Raw genomic sequence first — 14,738 nt, 5'->3', positions numbered from 1 at the left:
ATGTTCCTGTGCATAAATTGCTACATTGTAACTCGATCTAGGTATATTTTTACAGGAGTTGTGTCCTTTACAGCGTGTTGGCTTAGTCTTATTTTACACTTTCTCTTGTTTTCCTTTTACTGTCGTTCTTGGATGTTTGTTTTGTTTTGTTTGTTTTTGCTAGTAAACCAGGCTGCAGCTGTTTTTTCTTTTGGCTATTTCAATGCAGAGAGAATGATGTAGGGAGAGATTGTTAGGTATAATGCTCCAATTTACTGTTCTTCTCCCTGCTTTTCCTTGAAGAAAAGAATAGGATTTACCAAAGCCATACAAAAAAATTGTCAAAAACTGAACACAACTTAATGCAACTTAGTTCTTGCTTCTAACCAGTGTACAGTCATTACCCTCTCTGACTTGATACTGCACCAGTATCATAATCCTTTCTCCCATTTTACTCAGAGATATTTATGAGTTTCTTATTTTTATCTGGGAATTTTTGGCTTATGCTAGAACATACACTGGACACAAATCTATGGGGCCAGACAGATAACTGAAGGAGCTGGCAGAAGTGGTTACCAAGCCACTTTCAATAATTTATCAACAGACCAGGTTACCTAGGGAGGTCCCAGTTGGCTGGAGGTTAGTGACTGTGATGCCCATCTGCATGGAAGGCAGGAAGGGGTATCCAGGCAATTACAGGCCAATTAAATCCAATTACAGACCTGCTAGCTAAAGCTCAGTGCCATGGAAGGTTATAGAATAGATCATCTCAAGTGCCATCACACATCATCTACAGGACATCCATGTGATTAGACCCAGTCAGCACAGATTTATGAAAGGCAGGTCCTGTTTGACTCTCCTAATCTCATATGACAAGATGATTCACTTAGTGGACAAAGTGCAGTGAATGTTGTTTACCTGGATTTCAGGAGAGCATTTATGTTCCACACAGTATTCTACCAGTAGAACTGGCTGCTTGGGAGTTGTATGGATGCAGTGTTCACTGGAGGAAAAACTGCCATGATACCAAGATGACTAGGCCCAAAGGGTCATTGTGAACCGTGTAAAATTAAATTGTCAGTCACTCCAAAGTGGCATTACTCACAGCTCAGCATTAGGACAAGTTTTGTTTAATATTTTTGTCAATGATTTTATGAGGGAATAGAGGATACTCTGAGTAAATTTGCAGATAAGAGCAGGCTGGATGAAATTCCTGATCTATTTGAGGGTAGAGAGGCTCTGCAGGGGAATCTGTAGGCTAGATTGATGGGGTGTGTCCAATTGTATGGCATTCAACAATCAGTACAGGGAGGATATTGAATTTCTTGAGGGTTTGCAGAGAAGAGAAATAAGGCTGCTGAAGGGACTAGAAAACAAGAAATATGAGAGAATTGGGACTGTTCAGTCTGAAGTGGAGGAGGCTGAGAGGAGACTTCATCACTCTCTACTAGTACTTGAAAGAAGGTTGCAGCAGGTATCAGTCTATCTTTCTCAAGTGACAAGTGATTGGGCATGAGGAAATGGGCTCAAGTTGCATCAGGGAAGTTTGAATCAGGTAGAATTTCTTCATGGAAAGAGTGGTTAGGCATTGGTAGTGCAGTCCCAGTCAGGTGGTGTTTAGGTACATGGTTCAGTTGTGAACATGGTAGCCTTAGGTGCATGATTAGGCTTTCTGACGTTGAAAGTCTTTTTCAATATAAATAATTCTATGATTTCCACAGTGTCTCTGGTTCCCATGAAAGCATTTATAATCAATGTGCTGTGATTTCTAGTACATATTGGAGAGCTTAAAATTAATGAAAAACAGTAGTAATAAGGTACTAAGAAGGAGTATTATAACATCATTTAGTTTTCATATTCATATTCATTGTATTATATTGTATTATGTTGTATTCTAGTCTAAAACAATAACTGAGATGATGAGAAGTTGTCCAGTTCTGCCTTTTTCAATTACTTGATGAATAGTGTGTGGAGGTCACAGATCTACCTCCCCTGTCCTTTCTAAGAGAATTTTACCATTACTGCGCTTCAGAGGAAGTTCTGAGAGTCTAAAAGCATTTACCCTGTTTGATCACTGTTCTCTTTTAGCTAAATGTGTCCTTCCTTGGCAAGGCCCAGTATACTCTTTTAAACAATGTGCTGATTGTCATGTTTCTTTTATATAGGAAATTAGCCATTGTTAAATAGTTTTCTTTCATGTCAAATTTTTGAAATTAGAGTTTATGTTCATCTGTGGCTTTTTAACAACAGCATTTGAATAGACGGCGTCATGAAGTTTGCTGAAGATTTTATCAGGATGCTATTTCTTGCATGCACTAGGAATTTGTAGTGAGGATGAGACAGAAAAGATTGCCTACTTAGAAATATCTTCTTCTTACAAGTTCTTCAAACAAGATTTCCCATGGTGCTTCAGCTGATAGTTAATAGCAATCTATTAAGAACATTCAACATCATAAGCATCTAGCTGCTTATTTATATTTATTTCTTAGTATTTTATGTCCTAAGAAATATTTCTGCACAAAAAAAAACAAAACAAAACAAAAAACAAAAACAAAACAAAAAAAAAAACCATCCAGATACTACATAAATAAATAATTAAATAACTAGAAAGAAGAGAGAGAACATGAAGTAATGATATCTCAGTTAGGTCTTGAGTTAACATTTAACTTTCTGCCTGTGAGGTTTTTGAGTGATTATTCCATGTGATGTACCCATATTATGGACAAATAAAATAGTATAAAGACACAAAAGTGACAAAATGTCAGTTCAAATCCAATGTCATTTTGCCTAGGTATCATGCAAGTAGATCGATGATGGTTCAGTGTCATAGAGTTTCAATTTCAATTTTTATGTGATACATAAAGCAATTTTGGAGCTGAGTTATGTGACGTCGTGAATTCTTAGAGTAACACAGTTTTATTCAGTGACCCACAGAAAGGCAGATGGTCTTGATCTGGGTTTGTTTTCTGTCTTATTGGGGAAATGATAATGTCAAAAGCCATTAAACAAAGTAATGTTCTTTGAATTTATTAGATTTCCCTATAAGCATATTTTGACAACAATAAGGCACAAGAGCTAATGAGTGAAAACTTGTTTTCCTCTTAGATCTTCCAAATCATATTTTGTATTTGTCTTGCTATGCACCTTACCATCTCACAAACAACACATACACAATATTCTTGAATGATGTTCTTTGAGACTGATAACCTATGTAAATTAACAGTTACAGTGAAATAATTTAATTTTCTACTGCGTGATATAACTTTAATTTGTAAAATTGCACCTAATCAAGAAAAGTAATAATAATTTTTTCATTGATTTTGTTTTTCTGTTTTATAGCTCAAAAAAAGATCATTATTGCTTGGATTGATCTTCTTACTTCTGTTGTTGTTGCTTTGACATAAGAATTAAATTCATGTGAAACCATGGCTTAGCCTATGTTGGGAAAGGTTAGCATGACTATATATTGTAATAAAGAAATGCCAGCAAGTTCTGCTGGTGAACACACTTCTTTCCTGGAATCATTTATGTGCAACGTATTTCGTATTCCTAAGATCAGTTTCCAAATCTAGTAAAACATTCTGGACTTGTTATTTTTCTTTAAAACAGTATTCACACAGGCCTCTCAACAGTGCATAAATTACTTTGGCAGAACTAATCTCTAATGCAGACTTAACCATTATATTGACCAGACTCTTGGAATGTTCTAGTAATATGAATTTGTGACTTATTAGTGTTGCCTGCTGTTATATGGCTTATTTTGCAAATGGAATAAATACTGAGTAAGTCTAAATGGTGCACAAGTTTAGCTTAAGTGTATACATTTTGGTTCATAGTACTGCTACAATTTATATTTGAATTGCCATAGTGACAAACTAGAACTATTTTAGTGTACCATTCTGCTGTTAATGCAAATATTTACATCTTTGTGTTTTTACATTATAGAATATTTGATATTAATTAATATTGATCTTTTTCAGTTTTTAGTATACATACCTCTCACCCACAGTGAAAATTATTGTTTTTTTCTTTCTTCTTCTAACTGCTATTGTAATGTTTACAATAATCTTGACTTTAGAAATTCTTTATATAGGGTCTATATTAAAAGAGAAATAATATATAATGTCACTTCTCTATTAACAGCGCTTGTCGAATGGCTCCATAGACTCAAATGATGAAACCAGTCAAGTTATAGAACTCCAGGAGCTACTTGAAAAGCAAAACTATGAAATGGCACAAATGAAGGAACGTTTGGCTGCACTGTCATCCCGGGTGGGAGAGGTAGAGCAGGAAGCAGAAACTGCCAGGAAGGAGCTCATTAAAACAGAAGAAATGAACAGTAAATATCAGAGAGACATTAGAGAGGTAAGGAGTTCAGTATATATACCTCACATACCTTGCCATTTTTTCCTCATATACCGATACAAGCTGACAGGGATCGATGAATATGAAAAGCAAACTTGAGCAATGACAAATGCCCTTGGACATAGGAAACACAAAATTTACAGTAAGAAATAATTGTACAAATCTTGTTAGAAAACTGTATTCATAGAAGTGCATAATAGGAAGATCTCTGTGTTTTAGAATTGCTAGAGCACAAATTGGCAATTATTTCAGCCATTTCCACATTTTTATGCTGAAATAGATTTAACAGAGATGCTGGTCATGTAGATAATCATTTTTTAAAACTTTGTGCCATTATGTAAATAACAGCATTTAATATAATCATTTATTATCTGTATTCTTCTGTGACAGCTTCATGTTCCAATATGTTATTCAGTTCTCTCAATAAATCAAGCTAAGAAATTTTTCACTGCTGTATATAAGCATCAGAGAATATCCATGTCTGGCATGGAAATACATTGCAAGTTTTTTCTTTTCTACTCTAAAAATTTGTGGCTCTCCATGGTACTCTCCAGAATATCTTATGTAGAACTTGATATGTGTGAATGGTTGACTTCTGGAACCTATTTTAGTATTTAAAAGTAGAGTAATTGTCTGTAACATTCCTTTCTACAGTACAGGTATTTTATTCATGTGCATGTTATTTGTTTGTGTGTGTTTGCACATAGTGTAAATGTTTAACCTAGTATTCCTAGTTATCTGGCAGAAATGTTCCCTCTGAACTTCTGACACTACTGCAACATGAAAGCCTCTTCTCATCTGTGTGCTGTTTCTTTTAAAATACTGTATGTTCCTTATAAGGTTACAACAAAGTTTGCACGGATGTTTCTCCTTTTCGACAGCTGCTCCTTATAGAAGGGTGTCTAAATTCCTCACTCTATTTACTTTCTGACAAATATTGCTGTTTCCTGTACATCTTGATTGCTGCTTGCTGTTGCTGCCACTTCTGTCTTGCTTACTCTTTGTTTCAATCCTTTGCTTCCTAAGTGAAGTGGCCACTAATACATTTTAATCCTTATCCATAACATATATGGGTAATGTACTTGTATGTCATGGCTATGTTAAGTATCCAGCACTGTGATCATTTGCATTGTGCAATTTAAGGAAATGTCATCTGCTGTCCGTTATATTTAATTTGGCAAAAATTTTATCAGAACCTAAGAATAACAGTAGGTATGCATATACATTTTTCACAATATCACCATCCTACATTTGTATTATTATGCAATTATTTCATGCTTTCCATTTTCTGGTCAAATAACTGTCACTGTTTAAAAAGCAAACAAGTAAACATAAGCCAATTTTGCTGTGCTTACTTGCATGAAAAAATGTAGAAATTAGAAAAATATACAAAATTTGGGAATTGTTTTTCTGCTCTACCCAACAGCTACCACTTTAAGCATCTTTAGTGCATCAAACCTGAAAAGGATTAATTTCTCCTTAAAACAGAAAAGTCATGCTATACTCACCTTATGTACTGTTTGCTGTTAGCAGGAAGAGTAAACTGGTGTAAAATTATGTGCCCTTTTAATTGAATGGTTCTTGATTTTTTTTTTTTAATTTCATTTTAGGCAATGGCACAAAAGGAAGATATGGAAGAAAGGATCACTACACTGGAAAAGCGCTACCTCAGTGCACAGAGAGAATCCACCTCCATACATGACATGAATGACAAGCTGGAAAACGAACTGGCAAACAAAGAAGCCATCCTACGTCAGGTGCAGTATCTGTATTAGTCTGTTATTTTCTTCATATATAATAAAAATTAACATGAAAGGTGGGGCGTATGTAATGCATGAGATTTTTACTGGGTTAGCCTGCTCTTTTTAAAATCATGTTAATCTAAAAAAAATACGTTTGTTTTTTTCTTCTCTAAGCCTCATGTTAGCTACTACGACCATGAAAACCAAGCCAATGTGTGCATTCAATGCTGTGAAATAACTGTTTTCTAAGTGTCTTGCATAAATGTACAACGTCACAGTCCATAGGGAAAGGATTGTCTTTGTTTCTTATGTGATGATTTTCTAAATTTGGGGTTTGTTCGTTTGTTTGTTTGTTTTTGAAAGAAAAATGAATAAAAAAGGATAGCAAAAAGAAACTTCTGTCGGGAAAAAAAACCTCACAAAATTTACATGAAATGGTAGCACATTAAGTGTTTAGAATCTACAATGTAATTAAGATTTTATGAAGATAAACTATCTATGAATATCTTTTTAGAAAAGAGCAAAATGGAATTTTGCATTTGTCTATTGTGGTGCCTTGTTTCCACAGTGAATCCAAAAGCTGAAGCATAATGTCAGTAGAAAACACTTTTAAATTTTGAGGAATACAAGGTGAACTAAAATAATATGAAGTTAATATCATTTAAAATGTAAAAGATGAAATTGCCCTTAACTTCACCTTCGGTGTCCCAAGTTTTTATTTTTCCTCACCTACCATATCTTAAAAAAAAAAAAAAAAGTGGCATATGGGATAATCTATTTCTATGATTGTATGCAGATTTAGTTACACACATATGCACGCAGAACTCTGCATATATATATGTAAGTGACTACATAGTCATGGAAATCAAAGTACCAAAACTCAAATACTGCAGCTTATGCCAGTTTCTTTTGACTATTTCAAGATATATCTTCAGTTCTTTGGGGCAGGCAGGTTAGAAAGGAACGATGGAAAAGCAAAGTACGCCCATCTGTCCTTAGAGTCTTCATTACTGGTAATGTAAATCATACTGTGCTATAGAGATCTACCTACTCAAAGCAGTGATCAATACAACTACATCTTGAATATATGCAAGCAGACTCTAAGTTTATTTGGAAGATTTTCATATGACAAGCCTATTTCTTCATGCTTTTGGAGAACTGACAAACAATCTCATATCCCACTTCTTTCTCATGATGACTTCTATTACTTGGAACAAACAGGAGAGCAGGTAACAATTATCCATCCATTAGAAAATTCTAAATCATGATAGATCTCAGTAGGACAGAAAATACTGCAGTTATCAAAAGCCCTACTGTTTCTCTTCAATAGTTTTCACATATTAAACAATTTCACATTTGTAAAATGAGACAATTATAGCTTCACAATGAATAATTTCATTGAAACCTTAAGTAACTAGCAACCATTTTTTAATAGTGAACAAATTAGTTGAGTGTCAGTCTTAACATTTCTAATTACATTGTTGGCATTTGTTCAGCAAATTCACAGGGAGTTCTGTCCTTCTGGAATTGTACTTCTTTCCCATTTTAGCTTGTATACATAAACTTTTCTGTAAGGTGGATGAAATACTTCTATTTAGACATTTCTCATTTTACTGGCACCAATACTTTTATTTTGCTTAGATAAACAACACATCGACCAGAGGAGGTTTTTATTCATCTTCATAAGTACCATTTTATGATACCTTTTTTTCACCATCATATGATCCTGAAGCCTCAAATCACTCATCATTAATAAAACTGGCAGCCTACACAGTTCCATGCTTGAGGTAAAACTTTTCCAGTAAGTTCCCCCAGGTTGTGGAATACCTAAGCCTTTACAATGAGTTTTGATTGCTTCCCTGATACCTAAGTAATTGAAGGAAAGTCTTTATTCTAATTTCACTGTTTATAATTTTTCATCTATCTTTGGCCTTCAGCTGGAAGACAAAAACAGACAGCTGCAAGAGCGTCTAGAGTTGGCAGAACAGAAGCTCCAGCAGACAATGAGGAAGGCAGAAACCTTACCTGAAGTGGAGGCTGAACTGGCTCAGAGAATTGCAGCTCTGACTAAGGTACTGCCCTGAGAAGCAGGTTCATTTCAGAAGCCCCATTGTTTAACATTAATTTGCATCTTGATTCCTCAAGGACAAAAGAAAAGAAGTGTTGAGCTGATTTGAAAACATATGTCTTCTGATAAGTATGTGCCACAAGTTCAGTATTAACCAGAAATGGTATCATTGCCATGTTTCCAATTCTTACCTTTTGATAACAGATAAAATAGTTCCCTGTAAGATAACCTACAGTATATTTCCAATATATGCAAACATTAATTAGCCTGGGGAGATCTATTTTACTGTGCAAGAGTTAATGATTTAAGGATTTTTTTTTTTAAATAAAAGACATATTCCTTCACATACATATTTCTGAACATTTTCACACATCAGTTGTAGGAAACAAAAAATATTCCAATGAGAGCTACAAAAACAAAGCATAATGGCACCTGGGATGATTTGTTCAACACAGACGAAGACAACTTGCAGTACATACTTACAGGGCTTGTTTGCATGGTTCTTTGAATTCAAAAAGAGCAATGTGAAACTAGGGAGTTCAAACTGTGTATTTTGTGATAACAGTTTATTGCAGAAAAATAGAAGGTAAAAACAAACTTTTAGTAAGACAGTTTTCATATTTGTTCACTAATATTTTCAGGTGTGTGTGTGCTTAATACTGCAGTTAAGGTATTTCCAGCACCGTAAGGACATGTAATATAATGACAGACTGCATATTCTGCATATTCAAATCATGGAAATTAAAATGCATTTAAGAGATTAGTACATAGCACTGTTTTATCTTAGCTATCATTTCTCCGTTGCCAGTGACTGTTTCTACTGTTTCTAGACATTTATATTCCCAGTAATTTTCATATTTAATGGATTTACTTTTCAATTTTCATGTATTTCACTTCATAGTAAAGCCTTAAGTGCAGAGCACCTCATTAATAAAGCTTGATTACAAAAAATTTAGTTAAGAAGTAGAAACAGAAAAGTTTTGGAAGGATTTTTTAAAATGTTTTATTAAGGCAAGATCATTATTCAGTAATCAAGATTTTGTGCTGTCCACTTTAGGTTTATATGAATGGGTGGGATTCTGAAGGGCAGACTGAAAATGGTGGGAAAAAAAAGAAGCAGCAGCAGCAAAAAGAAAACTACTTGAAATATTAAAAAATATAACTGCATTTTAACTAAGAATCAGAAAGAAAGATGCACAAAAGTTCAATCCCTTAACAACATTTTTTTTCAGTTGTATTTGATTCAACAAATATTCAGATTATCTAATGCCCTTAGCAGTTTAAAAATACTATCTTTTATTTTAAATAATTTTTCCTGAATAACTTCTCCAGCAATTAGGCACCAGTAAGTGTTTTGCAGTCTCAAGTGTGTCTTTTCTTGCAACTGCATGTTTCCTTGAACATAAATTAATGACAAATATTGTAAAAATAAGTCTCATTTCAATGATGCAGAATACTCAGAAGCTTCCATAAGATACTGCTGCTATTGTAACCATAAAGCTGCAGTAGATGTGATTAGAGATCGGAGAAAAGAGCTGATGGCCCACCCCATTTCACTTTGATGTACGTTTTCAAAGCTTTTGCCAAGAAAGTAAATCTAAGGAGTACATCTGACTGTAAGGCTAGCTCATTCCATTCTTCTCTAATTACAAAAAAAAAATAAAACAACAACAACAACAAAAAAAAAACAACTAATTGTATTTAAAATTCTGTATTTTTGGAATACATGGGATGAAGAAGAATGTCAGAATACAGGCTACATAAGGCTATGGTTTATATATCTTCTGTATTACGTTTGCAAAATATAGAACTTATTAAAGTGTTGCACTGACAGCTCTGAAACTTCAGGCCCATTGCTTTTCATGAGTCACATAAAGGTAGTTTAGAACCAGTCACTGCAGCTTAAGTTGTTTTATGTCGTCTAACTGGCATAGTTAACTCCCAGCTACTCGAAAGATGCAAAACCTATCTGAGAGACTGAGTAATGCTAGGCCATTTTGTCTACATTGAGCTTTCTTCCAGCATAAAAATCATTAGTAGTACTTAAATTAGCTGGCTTCAGGCTGCCTTAAGTCTGCCTACCTGATCTGTGGTCGCTGCAATGACAATGTGCATTAAGTAGAAGATGAGTCCCCTGATTCAACTACCCTTTCAGCTCTGCAAAAAATTCAAAGTTTTGATTCTCCTTTCTTTTGTACTACCTCAATGAAAGTGACTTCACTGAGATTAATGGGGTTACAATCATGTGAAAGAGGTGAGTTAAGCCTAATGTATTTTACATGTTTATCAAAGGAAAGTACTATCAGACAACTGGAAACCATGACTGCTTCATTGTGGGTAAAATATAAGACTGGTTATTTACACATGGACAAAAACCAGAACAAACATATTTTGGAGTTGGATGTGATATTTTTTTCTCACATTTAAAATATGCATGTTACAATTCTGCATTCAATTTATTATACTCTTCCTCATAATTAACCTGGGTTGGGATTCTGCATTCTGTAGAATGAGATCCTTCTGTTGTGTCAGTTTAAAAACTTGAGTTACTTTTCTTTCTTTCTTTTTTAATATGGGCTAGTGAATGTCTTTTGCTACTTTTCCATACCCAAACTAGTTCATAAGGAGTGAACTTCCAAAAGTTTGGACTGTACAGTGAACTCAGATAAGTACTCATAAATTTACCTGAATTATTCAAACTTTTCTTTGGCTTTGTTTTCACTGTGTTCTGCCCATTGGGTGAGCAACTGGAGGGTTAGTCAGCCTGTGGCAAACTAACCTGGAACAGCATGATCCCATGTACTGTGCTGTCCTGCCTGGCTGTCACACTGGCATTCTGTCTGGTCATGACAAGTAGCACAGCTCTCAGCATGTATCCCAAGGTTTAGACTACCATGATTCATTGAGCCACCTTGTACTCACTCTCACGGGATTGGTCTGTTTGTCTGCCCTGGAGAAGAGGCAGTTGATAACAGAAACAACCACTCTCCAGCATTAACTAAAACCTTCATTTGTCCTGGACTATGTTTATTTCCCATAGACAGGACAGATGTGATAGCAATTAGCATCTTAAAATGGTTAGTCTATCAAGCAGTTCCTCATTGCCTATATTTAGAATAGTCTAATGGAGACAGCAGCATCCACTTTTTTCCATTTGGTCACTCCCACCAGCACTCACTCTCCTCTTGGGTACTTGTGCAGCAAGGGGTCCACATTCACTTCTCTGATCACAAGACAATGTAATTCATTTTAATTCATCATTCCTATATACAGGTAACCAGAAATACCAACAGTGCCTCATTTAGCTGCAAAACGAAAAAGCTACGAAAGCATTGCCATCATTTTGGGCACCAGTTCTATATAATATAATCATAATAAAATGCATTTAGCATAGTAAGAAATTCTGCTTATTTCAAAGGTGAAGAACAGTGACATGAAAGTTGGAGGCAAGTGGGTCCTGATGCAAGTTTTGTGATGATATGGGGATCTGGTCTGCATTAGATAGGGAAAAAATTACAAGATGGAAAGAGAAGGGCTATAGATGAAAGGGTGCAAATGTGATGAGGAAGGTCTCCTGCAAGCAGTGGATGTGGTTAAGTCAAAAATTCTTTTGAGAAGCACGAAGAAAGATAAGATCTATTAGCTGGAGAAGGAAGTTGAATAATCTTTGGGAAACAGAGAAAATCTTCTACAGGGAAGGAAGCCCAAGAAAACTCTTTAAAAAACTTAAAAAAAAAAAAGTTTACAACACCTCTTTGTCTTCTGAAACCACTCCTCTTCTTGTGCCTCCCCTTCCATGGAAGATTTTGTCCTATTTGATATGAGGAGGTAGTGAAAAGCAAGGTTGATGGAGCTAGCTGGAAGGCACTTCTTACTAAACATACGAGGTGTATGAGGTAGTGGTGAGACACAGGAGATACAAGAATGTGTGGATGTCTCATGACTGAAAGATTGGGTATCAGGAAAGGGGTGACTTAAGCCAAAATGTTTTTTCATTATTCATAATGGGCTAGAAGCGAGAATGAAATAACTAGCGTATAACTTTTTGAGCTGTTGTCACTCAATCACCATTGTCACTTGTTTTCACCTCCAATTGCATAGCTCAGTTCAATAATACATTATTTTATTCTCGAATAATTCACTCATTCAAGAGATAGACATGAGAATATGTGCCAGAAGAAGAAAATATGGAGACAGCATATATTCAAAAATCTCAGTCTCAAAACTGTTCAAATTGGCTTGTACCACTAGAAAAGTTGGGATTTGTTGCTGCAGCTCAGCATGAGGAAGAAAAAAGGATAGCACCTGTACTATACAGGTGCTTTCTGCATCATTATGACTGAAATTGGATTTTTTTCAGCTAAGATGCAAAGGCCTAGAAAAAGTGCAGTGCTAACAGTAACAACTAATGTAAAAGCAACATCTCTTTTGTGAGTGCATTAGCAGCAGGATTAACAGTGGAACTTTATCAGGTTACAGAGCAGTAATAAGGGCTGCTTTGGTACTCTATCAAAGAAAAATGATCCTGTTACTGACTTACAGGCAATTTCTTTGCTATATCATAGCATGTAAAGTGCAAAGTGAACATTAAGACTCGTGACGATATTTCATGGGGCCAGACATTGTTAGTTCTTGTCCAGGTGTTTTTAATTCTGTCTAAAATATACAATTTACAAACCTATTTATAATCGAATGTGCTGGCTAAATTATTTACCTGCTAATTGCTGAATACCACATTGTGTTTTAGTGATCTTTCTATACAGAATGCTAGAAAACAGGCGTGCATATCATATTTAAAAAGAACGTAGGGTGAAGTCTGCCAAGCAAGTAACCACCCAAGTTGCCCTTTAGTAGTTTTTAAGTTAATTTACCATCACCTTTAGCAAAGCAAGTCAGAAGAAATCACGTCTGCTTATGCACTTTGGAATCCATGTTGTTCTTACTATCATTTTTCCTGCTACAGTAATATGAGTAACACTGAAATGGCTGTTTCAGCTTTTGTCTTATTCTAGAAGCATTCAGTGATGCAGGCTTCTGAGTCTCCAAAAGAGCTGCCACATGCATGTCAGTTCTAACAGCATTGGAGAAGACTGAGCAAGAGGTATTTGCAAATCCCTTAGGCATTAGCTGCATTGTTTGGTCTTCATCTGAAAGGAGTTTCTTTAAGACCAAGGTTTGAACTGGTTTCTGCCTAAAGGGCAATGAGATCTTGAAGGCCTCACCTTAAGAGCTTATTCCACCTAAGCACCCTAAGAAACAGAGGTGCTGCTCTTTCCTACTTAAGCTCTTTATCTGTTGGTGAGTTTCAGCAAGTGAAAAGAAAAGGGAATGTGTATGTACTTTTCTGTCTTCCTAGGCGTAAGTAGCTTTAGACAGGCAGTGGAGTCTAATTGTTTAATGTCTTAAATATAAAATAATTTGGCTCTTTAGGAATAGCAAAGAATTTGGGAATAAGCAAACAAGTCCAAATGGATTAGGGAAACATTGAACGTTAAATACTCAAACAAGTGTTTAGAATAATTGCATTTATTTTGATACTAGGACACACTGAATTTTAATTAATCTTCAGGTATCTTTTCCTACTTAAGAAATTTAAAGAGAACTAATTTGCAGATCATCTCTGTTTTCTTTTATGCTGGAAAATTGAACACAGGTACTCTAGATCACATCCAGCAAGATCTGTAAGAGGAATGTCTGAAGATCTGTTTCAGATCTGTCTGAAAACTATCATGCAAAAAGATTTTTATTTATCTTATACATATACCTTACTGAATTGTTAATGCACTAGAAATTAATGAAATAAGCAGAATTAGATAGTTATAAGGATCTTAAAAAATCATTATTTTCTCTCAAGAGTGTTTTCTGTGTTCTATAAGAACTTTGTGTTCAGGTAGCATAAAAAAGTTCAGGAGATAATTATCCTTTTGCAGCAGTAGTTAGGGCTGATAGCACAATCATTTTATACATCGAGAGGACAGTTTCCACCCACAAAATAAGTAATGATTAAAAACCAATTTTTTATATTTGAAAAATAAATGTGTACAATATACTAGTCACACCGGTTTCTAAAGGACAGGCTGTGACAGGCAGCACCACATATCAGGAGTTTTAAATGAAATTCCCTTTGAACCTTGAAGTAATAGACTATATTCTGCATAAACCTGCAATTAAATATAAAAAGTGGTCAAGATAGGTAACTCTGTTTTAAAGTTTGCAGTCAACTAATGAAGTTTCTAAGTATTTTAATTTTGTAGGGTGATACTCCCAATGGGTTCTGTATCTTCCTCAATGAAAACAGTTTCAAAAGAAGTAGAATTCCTTAAGCCTTCTTCATCAGTAGCTCAGAGCTTTGATGACTTCAAATCTTCTCCTGACCCTTGGAGGTTCATTAAGGGAAGGCTTTGAATCAGTAGTGCAGTCAAGATTCAAAAAATCACCTTATGGAGATGAAGCTTGGTCACTTCATGGAGCGAATAATATGACTTGGCTCTCTGCAACTACAGGAAGTGAACATTTCCAGTCCTCTCTTCCTGTTTATCCAATTTAGGAAAGAGAACAGAGCATTAGCATTTGATTGCTGAAGA

The 14,738-nt window shown here is 35.1% G+C and overlaps 1 protein-coding gene across 2 annotated transcripts in view; it reads left to right on the top strand.

Annotated features, from left to right (window-relative positions):
- PPFIA2 (PTPRF interacting protein alpha 2) overlaps positions 1 to 14,738 on the top strand; it is a 129,858-nt gene that overhangs the window by 64,816 nt on the left and 50,304 nt on the right. For both annotated transcript variants that reach the window (XM_042889661.1, XM_042889660.1), the window contains exons 6-8: positions 4,123 to 4,344; positions 5,955 to 6,101; positions 8,024 to 8,158. In XM_042889661.1, coding sequence (XP_042745595.1) covers positions 4,123 to 4,344; positions 5,955 to 6,101; positions 8,024 to 8,158 — 504 coding nt within the window. The remainder of the gene's footprint in view (positions 1 to 4,122; positions 4,345 to 5,954; positions 6,102 to 8,023; positions 8,159 to 14,738) is intronic.

This window comes from Lagopus leucura, unplaced genomic scaffold (assembly GCF_019238085.1).
Source record: "Lagopus leucura isolate 7727_CA_CO unplaced genomic scaffold, USGS_WTPT01 Super-Scaffold_100159, whole genome shotgun sequence".
Taxonomy (NCBI): domain Eukaryota; kingdom Metazoa; phylum Chordata; class Aves; order Galliformes; family Phasianidae; genus Lagopus; species Lagopus leucura.
Note: the sequence above shows the minus strand (reverse complement) of the source record. Positions and strands in the feature narration are given on the sequence as shown.